Below are 20,403 nucleotides of genomic sequence, written 5' to 3' on the forward strand. Positions count from 1 at the left end.
GGATTTAATATACATAACCATTCATTTCAATTTTGGTATTTTGTAATATAGTAGAATATCTTGATTTGGATAAATAACACTGGTTACCTGTAGGTACTGTTAAAATAATCAAAGAGAAAAATTTAGTTGATCTAAAAAAATTTTATTTTACACTTCATGAAGTGGGCAGTCTCCACTCTCAAGTCCAGAGAACTGCAAAGTAAGAGAAAGGGCTGCGAGCTTCTCTAGAAAGAGGCAAGCAGGGAACATCACCTGAGAAAAAAGAAGCACCTGCAAAACAAAGGCAGAGTGTTTCTTTGGCGTCTTAGAATTGCAATTCAGGGAACACAGGTTCTGCAGCAGCCAAAAAGAAGACCCCTGAGGAGTCAAAGTCAGGAGTTTTTATGAGCAAAAATGTGAGCCCAGAACAACCGTCTCAGTCATCTGTTAGGGAGGGTAGGTTTATGCTCAGCTCATTGGCTGACTCAAGGACATCTTCTTGTTACCAGAAAAAGTATATTTTTGCACAGTCCTTCTGAAAGTCCTTTCTCAGCAAATAACTCCCTTTTGGCAGGTCAGTAAAGTCAGCACAGTTTCATATGTTTAACAAGATGGAGTCCGGGGTACAAAATGGAGTCACTGTTGTCAACTCATTTCACAGAAACAGTGAAGTACTTGGCTTAAGTTGATTGGCTGGAGTTGCATATCTGACCTTATTTAGAAAGATCAAGGAACAAGGAAATAAGTATAGAACCCAAGTTTGCTTGGTGTTTGAGTACTGGCTGACTGGATATACTGCATTTGTGGTCAAGCAGAGTATGTACAGGGACACAAAAGTTATCGAAGCTTAGCTTTGCTGACGTTGCACCCCAGGTAGGAGTAGCTCCATCTTGTGCCTAGAAATTTATTTCAACAGTACTAATCACTAGAAATAATTTGATATGCTAGTCTAATCAGCCATATCAATTATTTGTCTGTTGTACATTTAGGTTTACTCTTCTGAGCTATTTGTAGCAGGAGCCTAGAAACTGGATTTCTTTCAGCATACTTCATGCATCTCTGGTATTAAAGATGGCAAGGGAGGGGAGCTCTGGATATAATTCAGTTTCTTAACAACCATCAGGATAATATGATATGCACATGTTCCAATCATCCTCATTTTTAATTTAAATAACAGGGTAATTGAGGAAGTTGAAAAGTATTATAGAGTTTTATGATCTGCTAATGTATTATGGTTTAATAGTATTATAATTCTTTAATAGAACCTTTATAAATGGGAACAGTTTGAGATGCAGAGTTGCCAACAGACATAAAAGAGTTTTCCACTTTTAGGTATAAAAGGAAGCGAACGTCTTCTGGACTTGACTGCCACATTTCTGGTACTCCAGTTTCTTCGCACCAAGTTGGATCAAGAGGGAATAGTCTTCAAATCACTGATGAAATTGGATGACGCTTCCATTTCCAGGTGGCTTTAATTATAGTATTAAGCAACTCACCTATGTTTTTAACTGTTTCTTACCTAAACCTTACAAGAAGCTACACGGACTTATAAGTACAAAAAGAATTTGTTCACAGGGAATATCTTGCCTGTGCTTTTCTGTCATAGGCAGAGCTAACACACTATTTTTGCCTCTTGGGTTGCACAGGAAACGGGTGCAGAGAGATTAAGTGTAGCTTATACTGGAGCCCAGATCTTTGGCTCCTGGTTTAGTACTGTTCACCATAGTATATTGATTCTATGTGCTTTTGGAAAATCCACAATATGATTGTTGAGACCATGCCAATTGTTCCCAACAATTGCAGGGCCTGGAACGAGAATACAAATGGAAACCAACATACTATGTGTCTAAGTATTTAAAAGTTATAAATCAAACTAGACAGCTGTTAAATAAAATATGTTCTGTCAACTTAAAAGGCAAATTCACCTGTTACTTACCCTTAAAATGAGTTTATTAGAGAATAGCAATTCAGGACGTGCATGCTATGGCAAACCACAAGCAAATCTGGAAAACAAAGGAGGGAGCTGCTTTTATAGAGAAAAAGGGGGAGTAGGGAGGGGCTGTTCTAAATGAAAACCCATTGAGGGGAGTAACAGTTCAGGGTGGCAACAGCTTCTCATTGGCTGAGCTATGGCATTCCTCATTGGCTGGGCTGTTGCCAGGTGAGGAGAGAAATCTTCCTTCAGTAGTAGTTATACTTCCTGTGGGAGGTGCAAGTATCTGGCTCTTCCCGTTTGGTGTAATTGAGGATGTAGGATGGAGCGTGAGAGCCCCCCTTCAGGCCTTACCAACTCCAATTTAGTTAAGGTTTCTTTTATTAATTTCCACAGTTCTAAAGTCCTACCTTGACAAATACAACTTCATAACCACCTAGAAGACCAGGTTCAAATTTAGAATTCTGGGACCACTTGAAGTTTTATGCCAAAATGTGGCAGTGTGGAGAGAGCCAGTTCTGGGGCCCTGGCCCCTAGCTCTTGGCTGACCCCTGGCACCACAAGAAGTCTGAGTGCACATATGAATACCCATCAAAACTCTATCCATACCCTATGCAAATGGTCACCCCTTGTATGTGTGTGTACACACAGACACACACACACACATACATTGCAATTTGCTTATGCTTTTTTAAAAAGCAGGATAAGGGGGAAACTAATAAAATATTATCCATAGGGGAAGGTGGAGGAGAGGCTAGGTATCTCCTAACGTATCGGTTTTTACTTTGAAACTGCGTAAATATTTTACATAATAAAGATCAGATATCACAGAATATAGATTAAACATGTTAAATTGTACTATAGAATGCAATCAGCTGTGTCTGGAATGTGAGGAAATAATGGCAAGAGAAAAAAGAGGGAGAGGTGGAACCTATAAATTAAAGGACATATGAACCAAAGGCAATGTGTAGACATTATTTGGATCCTGATTTGAACAAAACCCATTGTATTAAAAAAAAAAAAAAAGACAATTAGGGAAACTTAAATACTACCTGAATATTTTGTAACATTAAAGAATTATTTAAAACTATTTTTGTGTCATGTTTAAGAAAAAGTTCTTCTCCCTTAGAGATACATATTTACAGATGAAATTAAAATAAATAAGTAGACCTATTTTTACCTTCTCACAAAGACTGATTAAATTCTCTATTCCCAACATCATCAAACACAAAATGGGTACTCAGAAAACAATTGAGCATTTTACTATATGTAATTTATACCTCCATTTTAAAAAAGCAACACCTTCACATTAGTTTCCCAGAGCAACTCCTTGAGAAAGATGGAAATTTATTAAATGAATATCAAGCAAATGCTTCAAAGAACTAGTAGATGGGACTGAAAAGTTAGTATTTGATTTAATAGGCATAACCAAAGAGGCACTTCTATTAGATCATTTTCCAACTATGATAGCCATTAGGACAAGTATTAATAACTTTGAATCTACTTTTGAGTTGCAATATCACAAAGTTTTAAACCAAGGTTTTCAAAAATAATGAAGTATGTTCTATCTCATTGCTCTTACTTTATTACTGTTATTGTGAGAGCAAAATGGTTTGTTGGCACTTTAATAAATAAAACTATTTTAAATAATTTTTATTTCCTATTTATTGCATATTTAAAACTTTTCTATTTTTTCTTCTTCATGATGTAATAACATTAATGTAGTAGCACATGGCATGGAGGTGTATGAACAAAATTTTCATACTAGGGGAATAGTCAGTCAAAAGTTTAGAGGCCAACTGAATTGAAGGAAGGCGAGTTGAATTAGTGAGAATATTTAAAATCCGTTTTGTTGCTTTTAGTAGTTAGTAACTATAAGAAGACTAATAACGATTGGGAAACATGGGTCTTTGAACCAGTTCGGTCATGCTTGCCATTAGTATGTTCATGTCATCATGATAGTCAGCTAACATTTGTTGATTGCCTACTCTGTGCTAGAGACTGTTAAACATGTTAAATTCATGCATTTTGTTAATGCCCACATCAAACCCATGGGATCTTGCTTTATTGTCATAACTGAGGAAACAGAGACTTCCAGTGTTGAATGAAAGCTACACGATATCACACAGCTAATATCGTGTGATTGCAGCATCTGGATTTGCACCCATTTCTTCACCACCACACTGTACTGATGTCCCTTTCCCAGTTCACAGGGAAAAAAAATGAGCAAGATGGAGAGAATTTCCCAAATTTTTAGCTTCCCCTCTTAGAATTTTCTTTGAAACTTTAGTATATGTTATCACTTGTTTGCTAACAAGTTCTAGCAGATGACAGAACAAATGAAGTAGCTAACTAATATTAATGAAAAATCTCAGAGTTTTTCTGAATCTTGAATAGATTTGAATATTCAGCAGTCTTGAATATTTGACAGCATTTTATGGACATAAAATTGAAGTTTTTATGTTATGCACATTTTTTTAAATTTCTGTTTATTGTGGTAACATTGGTTTATAACATTGTATAAATTTCAGGTGTACATCATTATACTTCTATTTCTGCATGGATTACATCATGATCACCCCCCAAATACTAATTACAATCCATCACCACACACATGTGCCTAATTATCTCTTTCTGGTAACCACCAATCCAATCTCTGTCTCTGTGTGTATGTTTGTTGTTGTCATTATCTACTACTTAATGAGTGAGATCATATGGTATTTGAACTTCTCCCTCTGACTTATTTCACTTTGCATAATACCCTCAATGTCCATGCATGTTGTCGCAAATGGCTGGATTTCATCGTTTCTTATGTCTGAGTAGTACTCCATTGTGTATATATACCACATCTTCTTTATCCATTCGTCCCTTGATGGGCACTTAGGTTGCTTCCAAGTCTTGGCTATTGTGAATAACGCTGCAATGAACACATGGGTGCATGTACCTTTACAAATTGGTATTTTCACATTCTTTGGATAAATACCCAGCAGTGGAATAGCTGGATCATATGGTAGTTCTATCCTTAATTTTTTGAGGAATCTGCATAGTGTTTTCCATAGTGGCTTCACCAGTTTGCACTCCCACCAGCAGTGTATGAGAGTTCCCTTCTCTCCACATCCTTTCCAACGCTTGTTGTTTCCTGTCTTGTTAATTATAGCCATTCTGATGGGCATGAGGTGATAACTCATTGTAGTTTTGATTTGCATTTCTCTGATAGTTAATGATGTTGAACATCTTTTCATGTGCCTGTTAGCCATCTGTATATCTTCTTTGGAGAAATGTCTGTTCAGGTCTTTTGCCCATTTTTTAATTGGGTTGTTAGTTTTTTTGTTGTTGAGATGCATGAGTTCTTTATATATTTTGGAGATTAACCCCTTATCAGATGTATGGTTTGCAAATATCTTCTCCCAATTGTTAGGTTGTCTTTTCATTTTATTGATGGTTTCCTTTGCTGTGCAGAAGCTTTTTAGTTTGATGTAGTCCCATTTGTTTATTTTTTCTATTGTTGCTCTTGCCCGGTCAGACATGGTGCTTGAAAATATGTTGCTAAGACCGATGTCGAAGAGTGTACTGCCTTTGTTTTCTTCTAGAAGTTTCATAGTTTCAGGTCTTACATTCAAGTCTTTAATCCATTTTGAGTTAATTTTTGTGTATAGTGTAAGCTAAGGGTCTACTTTCATTTTTTGGGCATGTGGCTGTCCAGTTTTCCCAACCCCATTTGTTGAAGAGACTTTCCTTTCTCCATTGTATCTTCTTGGCTCCATTGTCAAAGATTAGCTGTCCATAGATGTGTGGATTTATTTCTGGGCTTTCAATTCTATTCCACTGATCTGTGTGTCTGTTTTTGTTCCAGTACTATGCTGTTTTGGTTACTATAGCTTTGTAGTATATTTTGAAATCAGGGAGTGTGATGCCTCCAGCTTTGTTCTTTTTTCTCAGGATTCCTTTAGCTATTTGGGGTCTTTTGTTGTTCCATATAAATTTTAGGATTCTTCTATTTCTATGAAAAATGTTGTTGGAACTTTGATAGGGATTGCATTGAATCTGTAGATTGCTTTAGGAAGTATGGACATCTTAACTATGTTAATTCTTCCAATCCAAGAGCATGGAATATCTTTTTACTAGTCAGTTGTTCCTGGTTTGTGTAATAGAATTAAATGTATGTGAGTTTCATTAGGTAACTCTCAGGTTCTTTGCAAGGAACTAATCAATTCCTGGTACAGTAAAAAGGAGAGAGAAATGGAAGCCTAGTTTGTAGAACAGTATTGAGCTTGTACTTGAAGAATGGATAGGATTTAGATGGAGAATGGGAAGGGGTCACAAACCAATATATAAAGGCTGGAAAGTGTGGGGTCTCCTGGAGACAGCCAGGAAGTGTGGGAGGCACAGTGGAAGCTGGAGAGTGATGGGTGTAGCGTACATAAGAATGTACTGAATAACTTAAAAGCACTATGTCAGGCTGGTAGAAGAACTTTAATCAAATGTCAAAGACAACTACTTTTATTAAATTATCTTAACTTTTGACAATATTATTTTCTCTGATATAATGTGCTGGATTTGGTGCCACATTACATTTCATATGTAATTATATTCTGAAATTGATGGAAACTTTTTTTTTTAATTTAGGACTATTCCCTGGGCTTTTGAGAAAATAAAGAAAGCAAGTGAATGGGTAAGAAGAACTGAAGGACAATATCCATCTATCTGCCAGCGGCTGGAATTGGGTAAAGATTGGGACTCTGCCACGAAACAGCTATTGGGAATCCAACCCATAAACACCACTTCTCCTCTTCACAGAGTTCTTAATTACAGTCAAGCCTGAATCAAATGAAGTTGTATTTTATACTTTTTTCATGCTTCTATGTATAAAATAATCAGATATTGATAAGTATAATGAAATTTAATTATCATTTTATTCAATGTAGCAATCAGTCACTTTAAAATAAATGGAAGCAGACTTGATTATTTTAATGAACCAAGTAATAATAAAATAAAAATTACAATATTACAGATTTTTGGTGTTTAAATGTTTTAAGGTGATGAAAGACAGACTGAGCAAGCTGGGAAGAAACAGGTCTTTGGCTGATGTCAGTGTTCCTGGCATGCAAGCCTGTTTCCAGGGCACTGGGTATCCAGACCTTGGCCCTTGGCATGCATACTCCCTGATGTGCTTCCCAGTCTGCCGATCTCTTGTTACGTAGAGAAACATTCTTGTTCCTCAGAGAAACTAGGTGTCCCAAGCAATTTTTTCATTGATCTTGCTTTTGGTGTGGTGTTCAAAATCTCATCACCAAACCCAAGGTCATCTAGGTTTTCTCCTACATTATCTTCCAGAAGTTTTATAGTTTTGCATTTTACAGTTAGGTCTCTGATCCATTTTGAGTTATTTTTTGTGAAAGGTGTAACGTCATTCTCTGTCTTCCTCCACACTACCACTTGCAGGCCATTACCTCTATACCTCTGTATAAAACTCAGTTTCTTTGAGATACAGTCTTTTGGCTAGCCTCCTACCTGTCCTCATTTCTGCCATTCACCAGATGCCCAGTATCTCCCCTCATTCAAGTGATTCAGGATTTCCTTTTCCACTGCTAGCCCTGCCATTATCTTGAGTAACTTCCAATATCCTGATGTCCTCTGCTTGAACCGTAGCTAAGTGAGTCTTGGCAGAATGCTTGTGATGCTGCTGGTACCTGAGAGGATGGGAGGCTTGTGAGGAGCTGCCAGCAGGCCTTCTCCCCGCTGCCTCCCTGTCTCTCTGGTAGGCTGTCATGAGACGGTTTCTCATCACCTCCCAGTTCTGATGATACGAGGCTCAGGATACAGCTACAGACTAAAAATCCCCCTAGGGGTCCTCGAGAATCAGCTCCTCAGCAATGATGTGCCCACAACTCATTACAATTATCTAGCTCCTTTTGGAGTGTGGGACAAGGACCAAGAGGAGCTGGCATCTTTCTTTGACTACTCTTCCTCTTGCTGTTTACGTGATAGACCGTCTAATCTAAAGTGAGCTTGTTATGTCTATACTTGCTGAATCAGTCAGGTCTTGGCTTTGACCCTGCTTGCTTGTTTGCTTGACATAATCACAGAAGATAAACTTTAAAAAAAATTATTGAGGTCATATTGGCTTATAACATCGTATAATTTCAGGTGTACATTATTATATATCATTTTCTGTATGTATATACCACATCTTCTTTATCCATTCATACATTGATGGGCATTTGGGTTGCTTCCACATAGAAGATAAACTTTATTGGGTTTATTAGATTAAGGGATTTAAAAGATTGATAATACCCAGTATCTGTGGGTAAACAGATACTTCAATACATTGTTACTGGAAACATATACTAGTAAAACAAAATCACTACCCTCCTCAACCTATAAATTCCACTAATAAGAATTCCACTTCTAGCAATTCATCTTACAGAAATAGGGACACACACACATATGCATATATTATATAATATTATATTTATTACTATTGTATATACACATAAGATATAACATATAGTACAGTTGCAGAGCAATATGCAATGGAATACTATTCAGCCATTAAAAAAGACAAAATCGTCCCATTTGGAACAATAAGGATGGACATTGAGGGTGTTATGTTAAGCAAAATAAGCCAGACAGAGGAAAACAAACACTGTGTGATTTCAGTCACATGTGGAAGATAAACAAATACATGGACAAGAACAGTTTAGTGGTTACCACAAGGGAAGGGGGTGCGGGGGTGGGTAAAAGTGGTAAAGGGGCACGTACGTATGGTGATGGATAAAAACTAGACTATCGGTGGTGGGCATGATGCACTCTATACAGAAACTGACATATAATAATGTAGACCTGAAATTACACAATGTTATAAACCATTATGACCTCAAATAATTTTTAAAAATTATATAAATGGGTGTTTAAATATGTATCAGATAAAAATCTATCATGTCATATTCCAAACTGGTTACCTTTGAGGAATAAGAACTTTATTTCTATTATATATTTTTGAATTAATTGAAAAATTTGTACAATGAACATATATACTTAAATTTTTTATTTCAAAAATACATAAAGCAGAAAAATAGTATAATGGATACCATCAAGATTTAAAATACTTTGCCAAGTTTTTATAAATTTAGAACAGTCTTCTCTTCCCTCTTCTTCTGCTGTTGACTTTTAAGAAACTGGGTCAGTTGTGCTATAGGATGTTCCACATTCTGGATTTGTCCGATTGTTTCCTTTTCTCTTTCCCTATATTTCTTGCAAACTGGAAATTAGATCTAAAGGCCTGAGTTGATTAAGGATCAACCTTTTTGTTATCAGGAACCATACAGTCTGGCTGGTCTGGTTGTTCTCCTTTTCAGGATGCCGACACTGGGTCAGTGGGTTTCCAACATGAAGCTGTGTCCCTCACAACGAACAAGCAGTCTGTGCAGAGGTATTCTGGCATCCAGTTCCTCAACAGTCTGTCACTAATGATTTTGTGGCCTGAATCATTTTCAGCAAATATTGTGATTCTCTGTCTTTTCTTCTACACTTAATTAGCTGGAATTCTTCTGAAAACAATTAGCTTTCCCCCATCAACTAATGTTATTTGGTTATAATATTTTTAAAAAGTTATTTTAAAAAAATATATCTAGGGGTAGTGACGTCAGCATCATGGCAGAGTGAGCTTTCCAGTAAACTCTTTCCCCGATAAGATACAACAAAAGGGTCAAGCATAGACCAACGAGACACTCACACTGCACAGAGAGACATCAGAAAGACCCACACTGCCGCACATCTGAGAGTGGATGTGCTGGGGCCCCCGGAGGAAGTGGGGAGAGGTAAGGAGAAATCTTCCCTCCCCACCAGATCGGCGACTCGGGTCGTGTGGCTCCCAGAGAGAGTGGAGGGGTGGCCTTCTGCAGGAAAACCATAGCTCTTCAGGCTCTCTCAGCCAGTGAGAAACTCTACACAGAGGACTCAGAACTGCTGCAGGTGGGCCGGCCCTATGGCTTGGTGGTTAAGTGCGCGTGCTCTGCTACTGGCGGCCCGGGTTTGGATCCCGGGCGCACACCGACACACCGCTTCTCTGGCCATGCTGAGGCTGCATCCCACATACAGCAACTAGAAGGATGTGCAACTATGACGTGCAACTATCTACTGGGGCTTTGGGGGAAAAAAAAGAAAAAAAAAAAGAAAGGAAAATGTTTAAAAAAAAAAAAAAGAACTGCTGCAGGGGTGCCATCAACATCTGAGCACCCCAAGAGGGTGGATAACGAGGGGTGAGTGAGAAGCCCCCCCGACCCAGAGACCCAGCGGGCAAAAGAGAGAGGCCCCCCCCACCCCGGATGCCTGACACTGCAGCTCAGCGGATCAGTCTGAGCAGCTGGGGCAGAGTGTGGGCAGCCCGAGGCAGCGGAGCAGCTGGGGCGGAGTGCAGGCTGCCTGCGGCAGTGGCAGAGTAGCCAGGGCAGAGTGCAGGCAGCCATGGTAGCAGAACAGCCGAGGCAAAGCAAGGGCGGTGGTGGCAGCAGAGTAGCCGGCACGGAGCCCGGGTGGCCTGTGGTGGCAGAACAGCCAAGGCAGAGCGGAGTACGGTTGACCTGTGGCAGCGGAATAGCCAAGGCAGAGCGCAGGGGGCTCAGATTACACAGCCCCTGACCCCTACACGGTGATGGCAGGTGGAAACTGAAACCAGATATTTCCAGGACAAAGGAAAACAAAGCCAATACAGCAACCGTGATGCAAAACTACATTAAATTGCCAGACCAGAAGGAAAATGACAAGCACCCAGAAATCAACCCTGAAGGCACAGAAATCCATAACATAAATGACAGAGATTTCAAAATAGCTATCATAAAAAAGCTCAACGAAATACAAGAAAACACAGATAAACAATTCAATGAGATAAGGAGTTTCTTCACAAAAGAGATTGAAATCATAAAAAACAATCAGTATTGATGGAAATGAAGAACATTTCCATCTCCAATGAGATGGAAAGAACATTTCCTTTATCTTCAATGAGGAGATAAAGGAGAATATGGAATCTTTAAAGAACAGAGCTGACAATATGGAGGAAAGAATTAGCATTATAGAGGACAGGAATACAGATATACTCCAGATGGAAGAGGAGAGAGAACTAAGATGAAAAAGAAATGAAGAAAGTCTCCAAGAAATATCCGACTCAATTAGGAAATGTAACATAAGAATTATAGGTATTCCTGAGGGAGAAGAGAGGGAAAGAGGAGCAGAGAGCCTATTCAAGGAAATAATAGCTGAGAAGTTTCCAAATCTGGGGAAGGAGCAGGAAATACCAGTAAGTGAAGCCAATAGGTCACCTAAATATGTCAACAGGCAAAGGCCCACTGCAAGGCATATAGTAGTAAAACTCGCAAAGGTCAATGACAAAGAAACAATATTAAGGGCAGCTAGACAAAAACAAAGAATAACATACAAAGGAACTCCCATCAGGCTCTCAGCGGATTTCTCAACAGAAACTTTACAGGCTAGGAGAGAATGGAATGATATATTCAAAATCCTGAAATACAAAAACTTTCAGCCAAGAATACTCTATCCAGCGAAAATATCCTTCAAATATGATGGAGAAGTAATAACTTTCCCAGATAAACAAAAGCTAAGGGAGTTCAAGGCAACAAGACCCCCACTACAAGAAATGCTCAAGGTGGCTCTCAGGCCTGAAAAAAAGAAGAGAAAGGGAACACAAAGCTTGGAGCAAGGAGAAAAATAGGTAGACAAAAATCAGAAAAATAGTAGATCTTCACTGGAATAGGACAGCAACCACCTAAATACCAAAATCAAAGATCAAAGGAAGGAAATCACCAAAAATAAATATAAGCTCATCACTTTAAACACATACACACATCACAAGATAGAATAAGTTGTGACAAGAATAACTTAGAAGGGGAAAAGGAAAGAGATCGAATTGACTTAGTAAAAGGGAATAAGAGGCCATCAGATAATGGACTATCTCATACACAAGATTTTTTATACAAACCTCAAGGTAACCACTAAACAAATAATCAGAACAAAATCCCATAGGATAAATAAAGAGAAAACTAAAAGAGTCATAAGACAGAACAAACAAACTGAACTGGCAGGCCGAAACACATGGGACAAGAAACAAAGGAAATGCAAAAGAACCAGAAAATAAGCAATAAAACAACAACATTAAGCCCTCATATATCAATAATTACTCTAAATGTAAATGGATTCAAATCTCCAATCAAAAGACACAGAGTGGCAGGATGGATTAAAAAGCAAGACCAACAATATGCTGCTTCCAGGAAACACATCTCAGCTTTAAGGACAAACAAAGGCTCAGAGGGCCAGCCCCATGGCTTAGCGGTTAAGTGTGCATGCTCCGCTACTGGCAGCCTGGGTTTGGATCCTGGGCACGCACTGATGCACTGCTTCTCTGGCTTCTCTGAGGCTGCATCCCACATACAGCAACTAGAAGGATGTGCAACTATAACATACAACTATGTACTGGGGCTTTGGGGAAAAAAAGAAAAAGGAGGAGGATTGGCAATAGATGTTAGCTCAGAGCTGGTCTTCCTCAGTAAAAAAAAACAAAAACAAAAACAAAAACAAAAACACAGGCTCAGAGTGAAAGGATAGAAGACAATACTCCAAGCTAATGGCAAACAAAAGAAAGCAGGTGTTGCCATGCTCATATCACACAAAGTAGACTTCAAGATAAAACAGGTTAAGAGAGACAAAGAGGAGCAATATATAATGATAAAACGGACACTCCACCAAGAAGACATATCACTTATAAACAGATATGCACCCAACATAGGAGCACCAAAGTACATAAAGCAATTACTAACAAACCTAAAAGGAGATATTGACAACTACACAATAATAGTAGGGGATCTTAATACTCCACTTACATCAATGGATAGATCATCCACATTAAAAAATCAATAAAGAAACAGTGGACTTAAATGAAAAACTGGACGAGATGGACCTAGTAGACATATACAGAGCACACCATACAAAAACAGCTGGCTACGCATTCTCAAAAGTGAATGGAACATTCTCAAGGATAGACCGTATGTTGGGTATGTTGGGAAACAAGGCAAGCCTCAATAAATTCAAGAAGATTGAAATCATAACAAGCATTTTTTCAGACCATAATGCTATCAAACTGGAAATCAACCACAAGATAAAAAAAATGGGAAAGTGACACAGATGTGGAGATTGAACAACATGCTACTGAACAACCAATGGATCATTGATGAAATTAAAGAAGAAATAAAAAAAATCTGGAAACAAATGAAAATGAAAGTATGCCATACCAGCTCATATGGGATGCAGCAAAAGCAGTCCTGAGAGGGAAATTCATAGCAATACAGGCCCACCTCAACAAACAAGAAAAAGCCCAAATAAGCAACCTTAAATTACACCTGACAGAACTAGAAAAAGAAGAACAAATAAAGCCCAAAGTCAGCAGAAAGAGAGAAATGATAAAAATTAGAGCAGAAATAAATGAAATTGAGACCAAAAAAACAGTAGAAAGGATTAATGAAATGAGTTGGTTCTTTGAGAAGATAAACAAAATTGACAAACCCTTAGCCTGACTTACTAAGAAAAAAAGAGAAAAGGCTCAAATAAATAAAATTAGAAATGAAAGAGGAGAATTACAATGGATACCACAGAAATACAAAACATTATAAGAGAATACTATGAGAAACTATATGCCAACAAATTGGACAATCTAGAAGAAATGGATAAATTCTTAGACTCATACAACCTCCCCAAACTGAACCAAAAAGAAATAGAGAATCTGAATAGACCACTCACAAGGAAAGAGATTGAAACAGTAATCAAAGACCTCCCAAAAAATAAATATCCAGGACCAGATGGCTTCTCTGGTGAAGTTTACCAAACATTCAAAGAAGATCTAACACCCATCCTTCTAAAACTATTCCAAAAAATAGAGGAAGATGGAACACTTCCTAACTCATTCTACGAGGCCAACATCACCCTGATACCAAAGCCAGACAAAGACAATTAAAAAAAGGAAAATTACAGGCCAATATCGCTGATGAACATAGATGCAAAAATCCTCAACAAAATATTGGCAAACCGAATACAGCAATCCATTAAAAAGATCACACACCATGAACAGGTGGGATTTATACCAGGGACACAGGGATGGTTCGACATCTGCAAATCAATCAACGTGATAAACCATATCAACAAAACGAGGAATAAAAAACGCATGGTCATCTCAATAGATGCAAAGAAAGCATTTGACAAGATCCAACATCCATTTATGATAAAAACTCTCAACAAAATTGGTATAGAAGGAAAGTTCCTCAACATAATAAAGGGTATTTATGACAAACCCACAGCCAACATCAAACTTAACAGGGAAAGTCTGAAAGCCATTCCTCTAAGAACAGGAACAAGGCAGGGCTGCCCACTCTCACCACTCTTATTCAACATAGTACTGGAGGTTTTGGCCAAAGTAATTAGGCAACAAAAAGGAATAAAAGGAATCCAAATAGAAAACGAAGAAGTGAAACTCTCACTATTTGCAGACGACATGATTTTATATATATAAAACCCTAAAGAATCCATTGGAAAACTATTAGAAATAATCAACAACTACAGCAAAGTCCCAGGGTACAAAATCAACCTACAAAAATCAGTTGCATTTCTGTATGCTAATAACGAACTAACAGAAAGAGAGCTCAAAATGATAATACCATTTACAATTGCATCAAAAAGAATAAAATATCTAGGAATAAATCTTACCAAGTAAGTGAAAGACCTATACAATGAAAACTACAAGATATTATTGAAAGAAATCAATAATGACATAAAGAAATGTAAAGATATCCCATGCACATGGATTGGAAGAATAAACATAGTTAAAATGTCTATATTACCTAAAGCAATCTACAGATTCAACACAATCCCAATCAGAATCCCAATGACATTCTTCGCAGAAATAGAAAAAAGAATACTAAAATTCATATGGGGCAACAAAAGACCCAGAATCCTAAGAAAAAAGAACAAAGCTGGAGGCATCACAATCCCTGACTTCAAAACATAGTACAAAGCAATAGTAATCAAAACAGCATGGTACTGGTACAAAAACAGACACACAGATCAATGGAACAGAATTGAAAGCCCAGAAATAAAACCACACATATACGGACAGCTAATTTTCGAGGAAGGCACTAAGAACATACAATGGACAAAGGGAAGTCTCTTCAATAAATGGTGCTGGGAAAACTGGACAGCCACATGCAAAAGAATGAAAGTGGACCATCTGCTATCGCCATTCACAAAAATTAACTCAAAATGGATCAAAGAACTGAAGGTTAGACCTGAAACTATAAAACTCCTAGAAGAAAATATAGGCAATACACTATTTCACAGTGGTCATAAAGGAATCTTTTCAGATGCCATGCCGAGTCAGACTAGGGAAACTAAAGAAAAAATAAACAAGTGGGACGTCATCAGATAAAGGGCTTCTACAAGGCAAACGAAACCAGGATCAAAATGAATAGACAACCCACCAGCTGGGAGAAAATATTTGCAAACATACATCTGATATGGGGTTAATGTCCATAATATATAAAGAACTCACACAACCGAACAACAAAAAAACAAACAACCCGATCAAAAAATGGGCAGAGGAAATGAACAGACACTTCTCCAAAGAAAATATACAGATGGCCAATAGGCACATGAAAAGATGTTCAACATCACTAATCATCAGGGAAATGCAAATCAAAACAACACTAAGATATCACCTCCCGCCCGTTAGAATGGCTATAATCACCAAGACAAAAAACAACAAGTGTTGGAGAGGATGTGGAGAAACAGGAACCCTCATACACAGCTGGTGGGAATCCAAACTGGTGCAGCCTCTAAGGAAAATGGTATGGAGATTCCTCAAAAACTTATACGTAGAAACACCCTATGATCCAGCTAGCCCACTACTGGGAATCTATCCAACGAACCTGAAATCAACAATCCAAAAAGGCTTATGCACCCTTATGTTCACTGTAGCATTACTCACTATAGCCAAGAATTGGAAGCAACCCAAGTGTCCCTTGTGTCATGAGTGGATAAAGAAGACGTGGTATATATATATATACAATGGAATACTACTCACCTATAAAAAAAGACAAAATTGTCCCATTTGCAACAACATGGATGGACCTGGGGGGTATTATGTTAAGTGAAATAAGCCAGAACGAGAAAGACAAACATTGTGTGATCTCACTCACATGTGAAATATAAACCAACACACCATCAGAGAGAATCGTATTGTGGCAAAGAGGGTGGGGGGTGGGCACAAGGGGTGAAGGGAGACATGTATCTGGTGATTGACAAACAAAACTGTACAACCAAAATTTCAGTTATAAAGACATCAATAAAAAAAAATATATATCTATTAGAATGGTGTGTCTTCCTTTACAGATGAGAGTCCCTGGAGAGCAGAGACTATGATCTTTGTGGGTTTTCTGTTTTCTTTTTTGGTAAGGAAGATTTCCTCTTTTTGCTGGAGGAAGATTGTCCCTGAGCTGATATCTGCTCCAGTATTCCTCCACTTTGTATGGGGGATGCCACACAGCTTGCGTATAGGTCTGTACCTGGGATCCAGGCCAGCAACCCAGGCCGCAGAAGCAGAGCGCGGGAATTCAACCACGATGCCACCTGAACTTTGTCTTCTTAATGCCCAGTACATCAAGGCACATAGGATGCATTTAGTAAGCTAAACAAATAATAAACCAATGAGCCAACTCAAAGATCTGCTGAGCCTCTGCAAAGGGATCTGCTGGATCACGGATTATTCTTTAGTTAACCTCAGAGAGTTAATTTAAATGAGTTAATCTTGTAAATTAACTTCACCGTTTGAAGAAACAAAAATGCAAATAAAAGTCTCCCTGCTATAAAGACACTCCTTATTTGCAATTCAAAGTGAGAAAAATATTTTATCCTTAAGTAGATTTTCCTAGCAACTTGGGGTGACTATCTTTGTCAATCATTCACAACCGGGACAAAATCCTTTTATCACGTCCTCCGACATTTTCAATGGAAAGAAGAAAAAAAAATCTTAGAACTTGGAAAACAAATGTTTTCTAGCCTGATAACTTCTTAAAAATTTCATCTTTAAACAATATTCACTAAACAAAATAGCACTAAGAGTTGTGTCTGATGGGATCGTCCACATGCGTTAAACGAATCAAAAGCACAGCTAGATGAATTGCTGGGCATTCCGTCCTGGCCCTTTTCCTAGACAGCCTCGGGGTGCGGCCGCGCGGCGCGTGGGAGGAAGGAAGGGACCCTGCGCAGCGCTCTGTCCTCTTGCCCGAGCTCCGCTTCCAGGGGCCACTCACGCGCTCCGACCTCCCGGCCCTGGACACAGCCCCTCTGCGACCGTCGCCCCAGGGCCGGCAGTCACCCCACGCCAGCGCCCGCGCGCCCCGGCTAGCGCCTCCCTCCTCTCGTGCGAGCGCCCCCGCCCCACCCTTCCGCCCCAGGCGCCCCTCGGCCCGCCCACCCGCCTCCCCAGGCTCCCCGGGGTTCCGGCGAGCTCGTCTTGACATGATTGGCTTATGTGCACGTCGCTCCAGGGTCCCGAGCCCGCCATTGGCGCGTTCCCTTCGTCACGCTGCCGAGCGGACTGGGGCCGAGTGCGGGGCGCGAGCGGCAGCCGCAGTGTGTGTCGCAGCGGCTTTTCCTCGGCGGTTTGTGGAGCTGCTGTTATGGCGGCGGCGGCAGAGGGGGCGAGCGTGACTGCGGTTCCTGTTTCAGGTGCCGACAGCAAGGGCGAGTCGCCCGAGGTCGAAGGAGAAGGAGTCGGAGCAGCGGGCGAAGAGAAGGACGCCGCCGCGGGAGGAGCGGAGGCCGTCGGGGACAGCGAGGAGGACGGGGAGGATGTGTTCGAGGTGGAGAAGATTCTGGACATGAAGACTGAGGGGGTGCGCGTGGGGCCGGGGCGGGCGGCGCTCAGGGCCGTGCGGACGCGGGCTGGAGGGGCGCGGCCCGTGCGAGGTGCGCCTCCGGGCGTCGCGAAGGGCGGTGTCGCCGGAAGAGAGGAGGCAGTCTGGGAGGCGGTGTGTGGGGGTCAGGAGGGGCGGACAGTGAGGGTATTAGGTGGGCGTCAGTGTTTAGATACCCGTGTGGGGCCGCGGCCCGGTGCTGGGAAGGAGTGATCCTGAAGTAACCTGTCTGTAGTCCATTGTCCACGCCGTCGCTTCTGTGTTCGCCATGGCCATAATCAGTTTTATGGTTTAGCATCTTCAATAATGCCTGTTGGTCCTCAGAGTCTCACCCGAGAGGCTGGCATTTAAAGGTCTTCAAAACGTGACCGTTACCATCCCTCTGTGCCTGTGCATCACACGGTTGCAGTCGCACTGTGGTACCTGACGCCTTCATCACACTGCCTTGGCGCGGGCTGCGCCTCTCCTGGCGAAGCCTGCTCAGTCTTTCAAAGCCTCAGAGTCAGTTTCTCTGTGAAAGCCTTTTTTGACCCTGATCCCTGCAGAGTGAGGTGCTTCCTCACCTGTGCTGTTGAAACAGTTTGTGTAGACCTCTGTTTCAGCGTTTAAAGCATTATCGTTCTTTATGTTTGTTTATCCTGCTAGTTTGTAGGCTCCAGTAATTGAGGGAATATGAGGTTCGTTTAATCTTTGTATCACTGGTACTTGATCCATTGCCTAGCATGCGGTAAGTGCTTAGTGTATCTCAGATTATTAAATGAGGGAATGAATTGTGGGTTAGAGGCTGGGGTGAAGGGGAGCGGGTGGAAGGGTGGACAATAGGGAAATAATCAGTTTTAGTAGATAGATGAGAGATGATCAAAGGACCCACACGGTGGTCGAGTCTCTATATTGTATTGTTTTTAAGGTCTGTTATTTCCCGTTTGTCGTATGCTAACTCGTGTTAGGTTTTTTGTCCCTTCATTCAGCATTTTTTTTAATCAGGTCCTGTGTGCTAGGTGCTGCTTAGGTACTGAGAGTGCAGAGATGAATTGTAGCATACACAGCTGCTGACACTGAAAAGTTCTCCCATCCAGTGGGGGATAAATGTATATGTATAATTGCAAAAGATGAAGGAAATAGATCAAATTGTTATCAGTATCTCTGGGTGACTTTTATTTGGTTTTTCCTGTTTTTCACTGATTTTTCAAAGATTACACATTGCTTATGTAATCAGAAAAAGACCTCAGTTTTTGGTTTATGAAAAGTAGATCAATGATACTGTGGTTTTTATTCATTTATTTTAAATTTTTAAAATCGGAGTATAATTGACATATTAGTTTCAGGTGTACAGTATAATGATTTGATATCTGTATACATTGCAAAACGATCACCACAATAAGTCTAGTTAACATCCGTCACCTTACATAGTTACAAGAAAATTTTTTGTTGTTGTGATGAGAACTTTTAAGATCTGCTTTCTTAGACACTTTTCAAATATGTAATACAGTATTATCAACTATAGTCCCCATGCTGTACATTACATCCTTAGGACTCATTTTATAATTGGAAGTTTGTACCTTTTGACCCCTTTCACCCATTTCTTCCACCCTCCTCACCCCCTGCCTCTGGAAACCACCGGTCTGTTCTCTGTATCTATGAGCTGTTTGTTTGTTTGTTTGATTGGGGTTTTTTGTTTTTGTTTTCATGTTCCACATGTAAGTGAGATCATACAGTATTTGTTTTTGTCTGTCTGCCTTATTTCACTTAGCATAGTGCCCTTGAGGTCTTTCTATGTTGTCAGAAATGGCAAGATTTCATTCTTTTTTATTGCTGAATAATATTCCATATTGTACATACCACGTTTTTTTAAATCCATTCATCCATCGATGGACACTTAGGTTGTTTCCGTATCTTGGCTGTAGTAAATAATGCTGCAGTGAACATACAGGTACATATATCTTTTCAAGTTACTGTTTTCGTTTTCTTGGGATAAATACCCAGAAGTGGAATTGCTGGATCGTATGGTAGTTCTATTTTAATTTTTTGAGGAATTTCCATACTGTTTTCCATAGTGGCTGCACCACTTTGCATTCCCACCAACAATGCATAAGAGTTCCCTTTTCTCCACATCCTCGCCAACGCTTGTTATTTCTTATCTTTTTGATAAGTCATTCTAACAGATGTGAGGTGATATCTCATTGTGGTTCCGATTTGCATTTCCCTGATGATCAGTGATGCTGAGCATCTTCTCATGTATCCGTTGGCCATCTGTATGTCTTTTTTGGAAAAATGTCTGTTCAGATCTGCCTATTTTTTAATCTGATTTTCTTTTGCTATTGAGATGTATGAGTTCTTCATATTTTTTTTGGATATTAACTCCTTATCTAGATATATGATTTGTGAATATTTTCCAATTCAGGAGGTTGCCTTTTCGTTTTGTTGATGGTTTCTTTTGCTGTGCAGAAGCTTTTTAGTGTGATATAGTCTCAGCAATTGTACGTTTTTAGAAATTCAAGTTCTTTATTTGCCTGTTTTTAA

General features: G+C 39.7%; 2 protein-coding genes across 12 annotated transcripts in view; both read left to right on the forward strand.

The window, feature by feature from the left end:
- PARP4 (poly(ADP-ribose) polymerase family member 4) overlaps positions 1-6,917 on the forward strand; it is a 145,925-nt gene extending 139,008 nt beyond the window's left edge. For 7 of the 8 annotated variants that reach the window (XM_058547780.1, XM_058547787.1, XM_058547782.1 and 4 more), the window contains 2 exons: positions 1,312-1,444; positions 6,539-6,917. In XM_058547780.1, the coding sequence (XP_058403763.1) occupies positions 1,312-1,444; positions 6,539-6,734 (329 nt within the window). In that variant the 3' untranslated portion in view covers positions 6,735-6,917. The remainder of the gene's footprint in view (positions 1-1,311; positions 1,445-6,538) is intronic. The other variant, XM_058547785.1, reaches the window with a different exon arrangement.
- Positions 6,918-17,564: 10,647 nt separating this feature from the next.
- Positions 17,565-20,403, forward strand: part of MPHOSPH8 (M-phase phosphoprotein 8) — a 45,518-nt gene continuing 42,679 nt past the window's right edge. For 3 of the 4 annotated variants that reach the window (XM_058547793.1, XM_058547791.1, XM_058547792.1), the window contains exon 1: positions 17,566-17,862. In XM_058547793.1, the coding sequence (XP_058403776.1) occupies positions 17,647-17,862 (216 nt within the window). In that variant the 5' untranslated portion in view covers positions 17,566-17,646. Of the gene's footprint in view, positions 17,863-20,403 lie in introns of all 4 variants that reach the window. The other variant, XM_058547794.1, reaches the window with a different exon arrangement.

The sequence above is a fragment of the Diceros bicornis genome, chromosome 9 (assembly GCF_020826845.1).
Source record: "Diceros bicornis minor isolate mBicDic1 chromosome 9, mDicBic1.mat.cur, whole genome shotgun sequence".
Classification (NCBI taxonomy): domain Eukaryota; kingdom Metazoa; phylum Chordata; class Mammalia; order Perissodactyla; family Rhinocerotidae; genus Diceros; species Diceros bicornis.